The sequence below is a fragment of the Pezoporus flaviventris genome, unplaced genomic scaffold (genome assembly GCF_033815535.1).
Source record: "Pezoporus flaviventris isolate CSIRO_AGI_PZ_B2104156 unplaced genomic scaffold, CSIRO_AGI_Pfla_v1 ptg000007l, whole genome shotgun sequence".
NCBI classification, from domain to species: domain Eukaryota; kingdom Metazoa; phylum Chordata; class Aves; order Psittaciformes; family Psittacidae; genus Pezoporus; species Pezoporus flaviventris.
In genome coordinates, this window is record NW_026892555.1 from 71,635,444 (window position 1) to 71,649,726 (window position 14,283).

General features: G+C 36.5%; 1 protein-coding gene across 5 annotated transcripts in view; it reads right to left on the minus strand.

The window, feature by feature from the left end:
* Positions 1 to 14,283, minus strand: part of ABCA13 (ATP binding cassette subfamily A member 13) — a 169,075-nt gene that overhangs the window by 76,810 nt on the left and 77,982 nt on the right. For all 5 annotated transcript variants that reach the window (XR_009742647.1, XM_061449173.1, XM_061449170.1 and 2 more), the window contains one exon: positions 11,632 to 11,722. Coding sequence is in view for 4 of the 5 variants with exons in the window: in XM_061449173.1 (XP_061305157.1) it covers positions 11,632 to 11,722 (91 nt within the window). In the remaining variant the exon portion in view is untranslated. The remainder of the gene's footprint in view (positions 1 to 11,631; positions 11,723 to 14,283) is intronic.

Consider the following 14,283-nt stretch of genomic DNA (forward strand, 5'->3'; position numbering starts at 1 on the left):
TGTTTACTCATTATAAAATTAAGTAAGTATAATATTTATTTTGTTTTCAGGAGGATTTTTAGGACTGATTTTCATGTAGGGCCTTTGAATAAAAGTCATTTTGTGTGAGGTATAAAGGGAATGCCTCTAGTCTATATTTCATACTATGATTAATTCTTGCTTATATGGAATAAGGTCATGAGCTGTCTCCATACAGGTCAGAAAAATCTGTATTTTGGGGTTGTTTTGGTTTTTTGGTTGGTCTTTAGGTGGTGGTTTTTTTTTTCACAAAACACTATGACGTAACCTGAAAAATGTTTTGTACAACATAAAACATATGTCAATTTATTAACAAATAAATGAGCTGCAACCTTTCTGTTGTTGCTGGGAGAGAAGGAACAGCTCAAATGATTAATTTCCAGTCATGCTTTCATATGAAATACAACTGATACAAACGCTAAGCACCAATCTAAAATACTCCACTTACACACTGATGCACCTTAACCCTACCTTCTGCAGGAGAGCTTTGGAGTGACTAGCTAGCAAACTAAGAAATAATTAAAAACAGGACTAATTTGTGTTATAGTGAATAATCCAACTGAATAGAATACATTATAATTATCAAAATAACAAACTGAATAGTATACAAGATCTAGGTCCTCAACAGCCCATTAAATGCAGCAAATGACTACCCCAAAAAGATTTGTTCCTAGCTCCTAACACCTCCAACTTTTGTACAAGTTATTAAGTGAACCTGAGCAGAGCCCATCTGAATCTACCTGTTCCTAGAAGAGTCCAGCAACAGAGTATGATGCTACAAAGATCTACAAAATACTCAGAACAGGACATTTTTAAAGGAAGCAAGAATCCAACTCAAGGAGTCTACTAATTTTTTTCCAGCCATACCATAGCCTCACTTGCATTACAAATATCACCCTTTAATTTCAAAACCTTGCACTTTTTTTCAAAGTTAGAACATACTATTGTCTGTATTAAACAAACAGGTGAGCACCATTGAATGCAAGCAAAATATTTCTTAGCAATTATACTAATTAGATAGAAACTAAAAAAATAGATCCCCATTTTCCTTATTTTATTTCTTCACAAACATCTGTGTCTATTTATAGTAGACATTATAACTCTATCATATGAAACATTAATTTACCTGTAATGCCCATACAAGATACAAAGAAGATAAGCCAGCCTCCTGAATTCACATAACTAATACTGAAATACACATAGCATTTCCTGACTCTTTTAACCTTCTATTTAATGCAAGAATACCCAGTCTCATACCACTGCAAAAATCCATTAAGCTTTTTTATCACTCATATCAAAATAACAGAAAATCCTCTAAAAGTAAAAATACCACACCATGCACCAGCACCTCATGTATGGTAATAGATAAGAATTTTAGAACAGATGTGCATCACAGCCACTCTGTATTTTAAAGGAAGATCTGGGTAGTGAAAGAGTCCAAATGGCATTTAGCAAATAAATACGGTAGTTAGAAAGTCAGTGAACTGAGACTTGTGCTTTTAATTTATGGATATGATTTATAATCTTACCTTCCCAAACCTATTTGTCAGTTTTATCTACTCATTGCATTCAGCCTTAAAATGACTGCAAGCTGCCAAAGGTTCTGAGAAACTGTTTTTTCTTTATCCTTACTATTAGCCCACAGGGTGTTGAGACAGGGCTTGTCTTTAGGTTATGTTTCCAAGATACTGCTGCTAGTATAATAAACAATAATAGCCACCACAACAGCTAGGAAAAATAACACCCTAGTTGCCACTGAAGTGTTAGCTGATATCAAAAAAACACTTGTTGTTCTTACTAGTATGAAAATGAGCAGACATGCAGCCAAACAGAAACTTGACTGATTATATATATATTTTGTTTGCAACACTTTTAGGGAATGGTACAAGCACTTCCTCTGGGTATAAAAACACTGTTATAATTTTCAATGGAAGGAAATAATTTTCTAGTACAAAATTGTGAGTTTTCTTCCCTCCTCCAGTAAGAAGCACACAAATAGAGTACAAATATAAAGAAATGGGAAACAGTGGTGCTGCCTTCCTATCCATTACCCTACAGACATCAAAGAGAACCAAAAAGGCCTGTTACAATGACAGACAACCTGATTTGATGAACACCCATCCAAATTAGTCTGCCTAAACTAGTCTGGTCCTGATGAAAGAGGAGAACACATTGCTGAATGCACTGTTCCCATAATTTATAAAAATAGGGTTTATAGATATAGCATGACCATCAGCTCAAAGGAGGTGATCCTGTCCCTCTGCTCTTGTGAGACCCCAATGGTGTACTGTGTACATTTCTGGTGTACCTCAATATAAGATGGACATGGAACTGTTGGAACAAGTCCAGAGGAGGGCCATGAGGATGATCAGGGGGCTGGAGCACCGCCCATATGAATATAGGCTGAGAAAGTTGGGGCTGTTCAGCCTGGAAACAGCTGCATGGAGACCTCATGGCAGCCTTCCAGTATCTGAAGGGGGCCTATAAGGATGCTGTGGAGGGACTCTTCATTAGGGACTGTAGTGATAGGACAAGGGGTAATGGGTTTAAATGAAAACAGGGGAAGTTTAGATTGGATATAAGGAGGAAGTTCTTTACTGCAACGGTGGTGTGGCACTGGAATGGGTTGCCCAGGGAAGTTGTGAATGCTCCACCCCTGGCAGTGTTCAAGGACAGGATGGACAGCCTTGGGTGACATGGTTTAGTGTGTGGTGTCCCTGCCCATGTCCGGGTGGTTGGAACGACACGATCTTAAGGTCCTTTCCAACCCTAACTATTCTATGCTGCTATTATTTATTTATACAGCTGTGACTTTCAGTGCCTAATACAATCTCTGTTGCTACATGTTTTCTTCTGCTTTGCCTTGATTTATACCTCTTCTTTACATTTTAGTTAGCGTTTCTGCCAGCTTAAACTGTACCGAAAGAGAAGTTGGAGTTAAGCACCAAGTATTTTTTTAGCTTTTTGTGGCAAACTGTACTGTAGCCAGAACACCTTCAACATGGTAAGATGGAAATATTTTTTAAAAACAAATAAAAAACAAATATTCAGCCAGGTGAATACAACCCTACCACGCCCTGAAAAGGAAAATTACTCCAGTTCTGGGACATCTATTTCTCTGATTCTGAACTTCTGCATGATTAATTTGCAACATTAACAAATATGTTAATTTCCATTTTCAGGACATAATTTTCCAAATAGATATGCTTTTATTGTAGTACTATCTCCCCTGCAGTGATCCACCTGCAATGAACTGCCATGTGGAAGATGGGACAAGAGGTGGAACAACTGAAAAATAGGCACAGAATGGTGGCTACAAAATGGAAACCCATTTGCACTTTCAATCTGTATTCTCTAAAAGTGTAAAAGCAGGGAATTACAATCTACCACAACTGCCAAAAAATATCTCTGCTGATTTCATACACAGATATATACATACATATGTATATATCTCAGACTTGGCAGAGAGAATACATTTATACTTGCATAGGCAAACATCCATCAGATACATCACCTGCTCTAGTATATACCCTCTTATAACAATAAGCAGCACATATTTTGAGATCAGTTACTTTTCTTTGTAGAAGTGGAAATCAATACTCAGAAAGCTATTAGAATTCAAACCACTGAATTCAGCCTGTAGACTAAGGTTACAACATTCCAAGAGGCCAGGCTGGATGATGCTTTCAGCAATCTGGTCTAGTGGAAGGTGTCCCTGCCCACGGCAGGTTTGGAACTAGATGATTTCTTAGGGTCCTGTCCAACACAAAGCATTCCACAATTCTATAATTCTATGACTGAATCTAAAGTAGAAAATAGAGGTATAACCCATTTTGTTGCAGACTTTGGCTATGCCTGATGAAAATTTGGAGAAAGAGCAGGACAGAAATACAATCTGAATCTTCTCTACCACAGCACTTGGGTGTGAGACAAGGCTAAATTTTTTAGCATGTTCAAACTAGATAGATTAAATGTAGTAAGGGTTGAAGAAGCTATATATTTAAACCAAGCTTTCTCAAGTACTTCCCATGGGTAACATGCTTTCCAGAAAGGGGACTTTTCATTTTTTTTACTGCAGATGACCTCTGTTATGCAGCTGCTCAGTTCACAGTGAGTGGCCTTTGGAGGCACTGTACAGAGCAATCTGTAACAAGCCTCCTGGAACCCTCCTCTGGAAAGGAGGAAATTGAAAATCTGGAAGCCTCCTCCTATGAGTTACAGAGGAAACTCAAACAAATGGAGCAAACCTCTTCAGCAGAGCCAAGAGTTCACCCTGATAAAGACATTCTTAGCCACTTTAACTTTTACAATTTGTGCAAGTATTAATAGGAACAAAGTACTTGGGCTAAAATATTGCAACTTCCATAATTGAGAATATTTTTAGACACTGTCCCTACCGGAGTTACTCTATTAACAATAAAATCATCTCAGTTTGGTCACAGGAATAGTTCAAAACTGAAAGATGACCAAGTTCTGCACAAGGCATGTTTTATTCAGCCACATCTGTAGCAAACAATTGAAAAATGTATTTGATGAATAATCTATTTCCTCAGGCATTCTGGTATATCATAAATAGTGATATTAAACAGCTACAAGGAGCTTAAAAGAACCAACTGTTCCATTTTTCATAATGAATCCAATGGATATGGTAACCTAGATAAACTGCAAATTATATTAAGAAACAGAGAAAAAACGCCATAGGTAAAAATTTCTACCTGTAAAAAAGTCCAACACCAGGAATACCTATCATAAGGTCTCACTTAACTCATGTTAGTGTAATACATAAATCTTATCAAGGAGTCATCTTATGAACTATATGCGTTTATTGCAAAACAGCAAAAAGAATTTCAGTTCTGTCTTAAGTTCTGGCTGCTCATCATTCTGCCTTTCTTACTGAATCTGCTTTGGATGTTGTCCCTGTAACTCCTAAAATAGGTTTTTGTTAGCTTTGAGAAACTAAATGTTACTAGTATTGGGAAAACAAATGTATGACTATTGATAACATGTTTGTGGTCTTTTGTAACACAAATAAATATTCTAATGACAGAGCAGAAACAACAATTTCACCAAATGAGATAGTTTTGAGAAGGTACTGGACACATGAAAATCTAGTTTTATGCATAAGTATCAACCTCAAATAGTGCCTTGCTAAGACAACTGTGTACCCCACCTTCTACTTACAAATGACCTTTACTTATTAGATGACACAAGATGTTAAGAAGACTCCATGAAGCCCCTTCCCTAAGCAATGTTCCATTTCAGAATGAAAAGTAAGTATACTTACTTAATGATGAACATTTCCTACAAAATTTGACCATTTACATTACTTACGTAACAGAAGTTAAAGTATCTGTATTTGCTGATGAAAAAGCATTAACAAAGCAAAGCTACATTTTAAAATACTTGTGTGCATGTGTGCACATACACTGTCTTCTTCTATAAAAATATATAAATATAGACACATCCAGGAAAACTTGGAAAAAATATTTACAAAATACATAATCTACCTGTAACATAAAAACAAGGCAAGGAACCAGCAGATTTTACTTTGCATATAAAACCTAAAGACTAGTGATTAACAACAACTATTTGTTAATATCAAATACAATTTTCTGTTTAGAAGGCATTATAGATATGTAAAAATTCTATGCACAAAGTCATGAAAAGTTACATGCATATCAGTTCCAGTGACCAGCAATTTCAAAAAAAAAGTCTCTGTCTCTCTGTTTTTTCTAGGCAGGATATAAAAGGCATCACTTCTTTCATCATAAGATGGAGTGATGCAACAATTTTCTTCATTCATTTTCAATTAGTTAGAAACTGAAAATACTCAATAAACCTCAGATCACAATTTGACATCTGGATCTACATAGCATAACACCTTTCTTCAAGTATACCTTGCGGTCTAAATGAAGTTCTTTCTTACACTTTAAGAACAAGAAATATTACCAAATTACAGAGCCGAGAAAAGCGGCTAAGTCATATGGGTGACCTATTATGGAACCAACTCAATTCCATCGGCACGTCATGGACAATTCATACGATTTTTAAAATAGAGATTTCAGAAGGGATTATTGTTTTGTTCTGTGGTGCTTTACCACTTGCAGAAAACTATGCTCTTCAGCTGGGTCCCCTTTTTGGCAGGTACTTTACTGACCAGCTGCTTTAATGACCCTTTTTTTCTTTAGAGCTGAAGAGAACAAAATGCCTCTATGAGGAAGGCAAGATAATTCACTTCTTTAATTTTCTAGCAGTTGAGATGAATAGGAGGACAAAAGGGTGGAGAACAGGAAGTGGATCAGCTTGCTGGCATTTTAAGAGTACCTCTCTTTATTAGAAAACAGCTCTTTCCATTGATTTTTAATAGCCCTCTGATGTATAAGCCTTTCTAGCAAAGAGCCCAAGATATCTATCCTGTGGATGAAAAGTGAAAAAGGACCAGGCATCAATCACAAGGACATTAACTGGTAGGGAAAATATTCGGATGAGAGAAGAAAGTAGTGGGTGAAAAAAAGTGAAACACATTTGAGGTAGTGGGAGAACATGACTGCTTACTTTCAGGAAGATAGGAGTTACAGTTGTGCACTTACTGAGAAAACGAATTAAAGGTAAACGAATTTAAGGCAAACCTTAAACAAGGTGATATCATTTTTGAGATCAGATATCTTTTTCTGATTACTTATAGGTAATATTATAAAGGTACTTCATCCTCATTCTATGCTTTAGAGAATCCTGAAAGAGTGACAAAAGGAAAAAAGAAGCAAGGTTGAGGAGTATTAAAACAATGAAAAAGCTGAAGGAAAACATAATGTATGTAAGATAATGGAAAACTGAGATGCTGTATCTTCTCCTTATCAGTAGTTGGCAAAAATCTGAAAATTTTAGTATCAGTCTTCATTCCATCAGCCACTTCTAAACTGGCTAGTAAGTAGCAACTGCTACTTACTGTCCAGTTTTCTACTCAAAAATCAAGTTACATTTTGCAAGGTGGAGCACCAAAATAATTCTTATGGCCTTTTAGGAGAATGTTACAGGGAAATAAAAGAAGAGTGTTCCACTTAAAAACTGATGTTATAACTTCAAACATATTATAAAAAATACTGGCAACCTTCATTTTGTAATTATAACAAACTCAATTTGTCATAATGTACTAAAAGCTCCTCTCTAAGAACAGAAGAAACCACTTGATCACTGATCAATAGACATCAAATTCCACCCATGTGCAGAAATCAGTAACACCTTTTACTGTCACGCATTTTCTGCAAAGGCCCCAGGCATGTGTCAAATGCATCAGGAGAGGGAAAATACTAACTGCAGGGTAGACAAACTGCAACTGTTAACTAACCTATAGGAGAAGTGCCTGCCTTTAGCTTCCAGATGTTTGTTTCTCTTAATGTTTCCTATATTCCATTTATCACTTCTGTCCCTGTAAAACTTAGAACTATACCTTAATAGACAGTTTTCTCCATGGATTAAAAAAAAAGAATTGTACTTTTTTAAGCAAACCACTTCTCCATCTTTTATTCCATAAACTACATTAACTGACCCCTGACAGTGCCTTTATAAGCAGTTATAAGGACTTCATCTCCAGCCTCCAGTGTTAAATCTTCTCTGTTCAATTTCCAAATTCTCAACTTTCCTTAAAGGCATTCAAACTTAAAAACATGGACATAAAAGTTGTACATGCTATTGTAGCATCAGTCTCATCAATTTTGTTCTGATAGTCAAACTGACCTCTTCACATCCTTTTGTACATTAAATTGAAACATAAATCATCTCAGCTATACTGTTTAAAAGCGCTTTTTCACTAGGATTGGTAGGTAACTTTCAAAGTCAATGTTTTCTAGGATATTGCTCCTCATTACATACATTGCCCAGCATTTAGCTTAATTAAACCACACTTTATTTAGAATAGATTCAGCTTTTCAAGTGATCTAAGTCACTCTTTAGGAATGATTCATTACTATTCTACCAATACCTTGCAGCAGTCCTCCTTTTTTTTTTCATAAGCAAGATTATATACTTCAGTATCACTGATGATAATCCAAAGGCAGAGTTGAAACGTAGTTAAAATTCACTGAAAGCTCTTCAGTGTGATGCTTTACTATAGATAACTGCTTTTTTCAGCTACAGTTGCTGAATTAAATTAGCTTTCAGAAGCACATTAAGTGCTCTATGTTGTTGATCTCTTCAATCCTAATAGAAGCAATTTAATATTTTGCCCCAAATCCTTTAAAATGGCTGACAACAGCTACAGCTGCTTCAGAGAAAGGTGTAAGCAACCATAAAAATTAGTTATGAATCAACCTGCTTCCACTCAAACATTCTCAGTGGCCAATTTATTGAAGAAGTTGATGGACACTAAGTAATGTAATTTTTGACTGTGTGAAAAATATAATTTTATCCATTTCGAATTTTGTACAGTTCAGTTTTCGCTATATCTCGGGTTCCAACTGCATTTTTTTGCCAAAAGAGATTATAATCAAAGCTGGTAACTTCCAAACGTCTCTGAGATGTAGAATGCTACAAAAATTTGTCTCTTTAGCAAGATATCTGAATATTTTAATTTTGCAGCACTGGTTCATTAATGATCCAATGAGCCCATTCTTCTATCTTATTGCCTGCTTTTGCATATGCTCAGAATATTTTGGTATTTACCCATGGTTAACTAGTCACCCCTTAGACTTTCTCTTAGCTCTCCTGATTATTTGTGTACACAGACTGCTTGCTGTAATTTATGATACTTTTATTGGACTCCATAGGGTTGGCTTCTCCATTTTCTCAAGGCTATTTGGCTCCAATGATCTTGTCATGCAGTCATTGCAATCTCAGTCCAACCTTTTTCCTGCATGCTCTGTATATATCTACAAAACAATAACCATCAACTGTGTGCCCCAGTTGTGTAGAAATTAATTATGCATGCCTTTATTATAATATATTCATGTATTATGCCTGCACTCTTAGACATTTCCTGACTTAAAATTGTTAACTATTATCACCAAAAGGTGAGTTTTATTCTAAGGTTTTTTTAATTGCAATAAAGCTAAATATTATGAGTTAACCTTCCACAGAGGAAACTTAAACCACTAGAAATTACAAAGTGTGCTTTGCATCTTAAAATTATCAATATTGAAATTGTTACATAATTTAATGAATAGACTACTATTTACCTCTAATATTTGCATTCAGAATGGGTCAAATGATTCTGAGTTTATCTTACATGACTGTCATGTGTTGACCCTGGCCAGCAGCTAAGCCCCACACAGCTGCGAGCTCACTCTCTCTCTGCCAGCAGGATGGGGGAGAGACTAGGAATACAGCAAGCAAGAAAACTTGTGAAGAAGAAATGAAGGGAAAGAAAAATCAAACAAATGAAAGAAAACAAAAACAACCAAACAAGAACAAAACCACAGGGAATGCAAAGGTAATCACATGAGTCTGGTAGCAATGGCTCAGCTGTCCAGGTCATGTCACCTCCCAGCTTCTTGCTCAAACTTAGCCTTATTCACCACAGGGAGGAGAGTCAGAATGGGAAAAAGAACCTTGACACTGCAAGCACTGCTCAGCAATAACCAAAACACTGGTCTATTACTAAGACTGTTTTAGTCACAAATCTGAAGCACAGCACCATAAGAGCTGTTCGGCAGAAAATTAACGCCATTCCAGCGAGAGCCAGTACAATAAGACACTATAAAACATAAACAGAAATTATCAAAACTCCAACTTCAGTGAAATGCTGTCATAATTTGCTGAAGCAATGGCTTTTGCCTGGTTTTGTCACTGGTCATCAGCCTAAATCATGTACTGCTTTTTGTAGATTTATTTAAGAAGGCACATGTACACTTCTCTTCTCTGGGAGACAAGAGACAACATTTTGGCTTCTGCACAATCCTGATGCCTCAAGGGCTGGGCACCAGTAAAGGATAGACAATACCTCTGCTTGTGCTCAGATCCATGCTTTGTCAAAGCAGCTCTCTCTTCCAAATTCCTTTACAAATCAAATAGCAACATCCTGTCATCTTCTCAATAACCCAGCTGTTTGCTCCAGGGGATTTCGAAAATTCATTTGGCTACTTTGACAACAGAAAGTTTGACTGCCTTTGAATCTGCTTTCAAAGACAAAGTTATACAGGTCAAGGTATTGCCCATGGAGTATTCTGTTTAGCTTTGACAATGATGGATACCTTTCATGACCATTTCCCTGATCCCTTATGCCTACACTTTACAACTGTCCTTAATGATGAATGACAGTCATAGGCATGAATGACAATTTTCCACTACACTCAATACACTCATCCCCAAAGAAATGGCATTATCATTACATATCCTTGCTATAATTTATCAGACTGAAATACTGCAGAGTCTCTGATTACTAGATTCTTTATTAATGTAATAACTTGAACAAATACTAGGTTATAAGTTTTGCAGATGGTGAAAGATAAGAAGTTGTTAGGTACAGCATATTCTGTTTTCACTACTTTAGGAACTGTAAATCTTACTCTTTAAGGAAAATGCAATGTGAAGAAGACAGACTGTTTTGATTTGAAATTGGTTTGGATATCCTAGCTGAGCCTTGAAGAAATACATAACGGGTGGTTATAAAATTAAGGGATATTCAAAACTGTATTTTAATGGAAGTCATCTTCTCACCACTCGGGGTTTTTTTGCTGTATAGTTACATCTTCATTGATTCAACAGGGACTGAAGTAGTGTAGCAAAAAGACCCTCTGGAAAAAGTCATCAAGTCTTTGTACTTTGCGAGAAAAGTTCTCAGGCCACAATTCTTGGCATTGATTACTCATTACCAGCAGATCCAACTGAATTTATCTTAACAACTAACACAAGCTTTGTTCAAAATTATTATTTCCATTACTATAACAAGGAACATGGTAAGTAGAGAAGCATAAGAATCACAGAACCAATAAGAAAATATTGATCAGCTTGGTGGGCATTGTTTTTAGAGAACTTGAGTTGCATTTTGCAAGGTATCACATTTGTGATTTATATAAGAAGCTTCCTAAGGTTTCAGAAATGTAAAGGTTTGCAGGGCAGGGAAACAGAAAGCATGAAGGAACTTGTTTTAAAACAAGCAAGCATGGAAGGGAACCTGAAATAACATGCCCCTTGAGAGGATAAATGATCTTTACTCTGGGGGGCAACAGCTTTTATTTATTTTTTTATTTGCACATATATGGAGATGAATAGACTTTTCTAATAACTTCCAGATTTTACATCAGTGGTATACCTCAGCAATATTTATCCATTGTCAATATGAGTTAAAGGGGGTAATTTTTTTCAGGGTCTAGTAGGAAGCAGTACGTTAATGCTGATACCTGAAGAGAATGCTTGTGTTCACATTTATACATGGCAGAAGGGTGGGAAGACAACTCTAACATGATACAGAGGTGAATTGCAGTGCAAATAAAAACTTACTCTCCACGGCAGATCACTTTACACAGACAAAGAGAAAAAAAGTATTACTAGATGATGCCAGGCAGTATTCTCAATCTGCTTGTGCATTCCTCAACTTTGGGAACTTTGTGCATGTTTACCTTTGTATTTGTGATCTTTATAAATCTGGCTGCTTCAGAAGGTACCTAATTTTATACTTACAAGATGATTCAGCACCATTTCTATGGTCCAGGTGTGCTGTCCGTGGAACGCAGGGCATCTTCTCTGAGTCCTGCAGTAGCTTCAGAAAAACCTTTCATGAAATAGGAAAAAAAGAAATTAGAATCCATTTTCTAAGAAACTACTTTACATATCCCAAACATCCACATTGCCAGATGTTAGCAGTGGCTGCTGTAGCCACCCTCCTGGAATATGACTATAAAATTAATCAAGCTCTCGAGAGGAAGAATCCTGGGGATAAGGGAAAAAGAAGAAATGCCAATAGATGCAAAAGCACCCATACAATGTATTGTTGGCCCATGCACACTACTATCTGCAAAGATTTTTCAGTAGACTGGTTGCCCTTGGTTGATATTTTATGCTCCTAAACTGTGGTATATTTCGGAAATCAGTTACTACAGTTTTTTACTAAAGGCATGTAGACAGCTTCAAGTCTTTTCTGATACGTTAGATGGAAATCTGTGGGCACAACTGGAACTGCTATCAAATAGTTTTACATGTACCAGTACTAAATCTAACGTACAGAATTCTACAGAACCAAAAATCTGAGAAGGGTCCATACATTTATGCAAGCATATGGGCAATAACATTATTGATATTGAAAGATATTTAAAGAACAATGCAATCATCAGGCGTAGTCAACATTAACAAAGACCTGTCTAATTAATACTATGGAGAAGACTGGGCAATAACGTGTGTTCTGTAGCAAAACCATCAGCATTCTTACCCTGAATTGGAAGAACATAATAGAAACCTGATACCTAAAATTACTGTGGGAAAAACTGAAGTAATTTTTTATAAAAGTAACAATCTAGGAAACTGCACTAAAGTTAAATTGTAAGGGTTGAATCTTCCTAGGCAGGGCGACACACATCAGAAGGGTTTTAAAGGTAACATCACAAAAAAAAACAGAAGAATCCACCAACTTTATAATCATGAGACCTGTTTAAAGGTGTATACACTTTGCCAAATAGATTTGTGTTTGACCTATTGCTTCTTGCTTAATCCTGTTACAGAGTTCTGTCCACATAACATCCTTTGAATTTCATAGAGTTGTATTTAATTCATCAGTCCCTCAGCCTTGCAGAATTTTGGAACAGCTTTCATAGGGAGTCAGTTACTAACACTTACCCTCTTCCTGTAAGCTCAGATGAAAAATAAAATTAACATATTTTTACCTTAACCTGACCTGCAATTTACACAGTGATCTAGATATTTCAGATAAAAAGAAAAATTAACAGAATTACCATGAGCATCTCTAATCAAACAGCAAAAGTACAAATAAATTTTTGCTTTCTTTTGATGAAATCCTTCTTCTTCTTTTTCATGTCTGTGTTGAGCTGCAAGACTTAGATTATAACCACAGTGCAAATTTCAGAAATCATTAAGAAACTGTTTATTTCTTCCCACAAAAGAACCTGAGAACCTGATAGCAGTTATAACAAAAAATTCCCTGTTTCCAAGGATCTTATACAATAGAAAATAAAAACAATGTGAAGTACTGTATAGTTACGGAAAGATATTTCTTGACTTGCTAAGGTCTGACTGTTACAATAACCATATTTTCTGTAGTCAATGTAATTGCTATTTAACAGTGATTATTGATTGCACTTGTTACCTGCCAACTTTCAGAGAGCACTTCTGGTCATTAACAACTGCAAGGGCAGAAGAAATTAATACCTCCAGACATTTTATTATAGGACTCTGGAGGGAAATCCTAACTGCCCAAAGCCACATTCTAATTTGTTGCCTCGGGCCTGTTTGCAAATGGTTCCTCTGCACACCAATTCCATCAAGCAAACTGAAGTGAACCGACTAAAACCACAAAGGAATTAACCATCTCTGGCTAAGATGAAGGATACATTACAAAAGCGTTGCCTGCACATACACAGTTCAGATCCAAAACTCCTGCTGAAGCCGCAGACAGACTTTTCCTTCTTTAATCACAAGAAAGAATGTAACTATGCCTTAGAAAAGAAACAAAACCACCATCAATTTTTCTAATATGGGCTGTGCTCACTGCAGCTTCACTGATGCAGTTATTCTGGCAGAGCTCTAAAGACAGAAGGCCAGCTGCTCTGCCCAGTCCTCCTATAGTATCCAGGCAGCTCTCAAACATCCCATTAAACATAGGAATCATTAGGGACTAGACTGTACAGCAACATGACAAATTATCTAATGGTGCACAAGATATTGTGGACAGAAGTAGTATTAGCCTAACAATGTTATTAGCAAAGTATCCTTCAAAACAAACAGACCTGGAAAAGTCAGGACTAGACATGATGACAGAGAGACAATGTGTTCTTGCATCCCTTTCCCTACACATCTTAGCAATTTCTGCTTAATTTCTGCTATGGCTTGCAGGTCCACATCTAACCAAGGATTTTTCCAGATGGCTGTCTGTAGAGGAGAACCTGAGGAAATGCACATTTCCTGTAGCCCTCTGAGATGTCCTTCTTTGGGACAGCCTCATAAAAACAAGCCTGGTCCACTGATATAGTGGCATAGTACCCTTGACACTTCACTGCAATTATCATTCCTAAAACACATTTTGACCTGAAGTGAAAAAGTGCAGAAAACCAAGGTGGCTGAAAGAAAGAGAAAGTAAAGGTGGGGGAAAAAAATCCAAGAGCA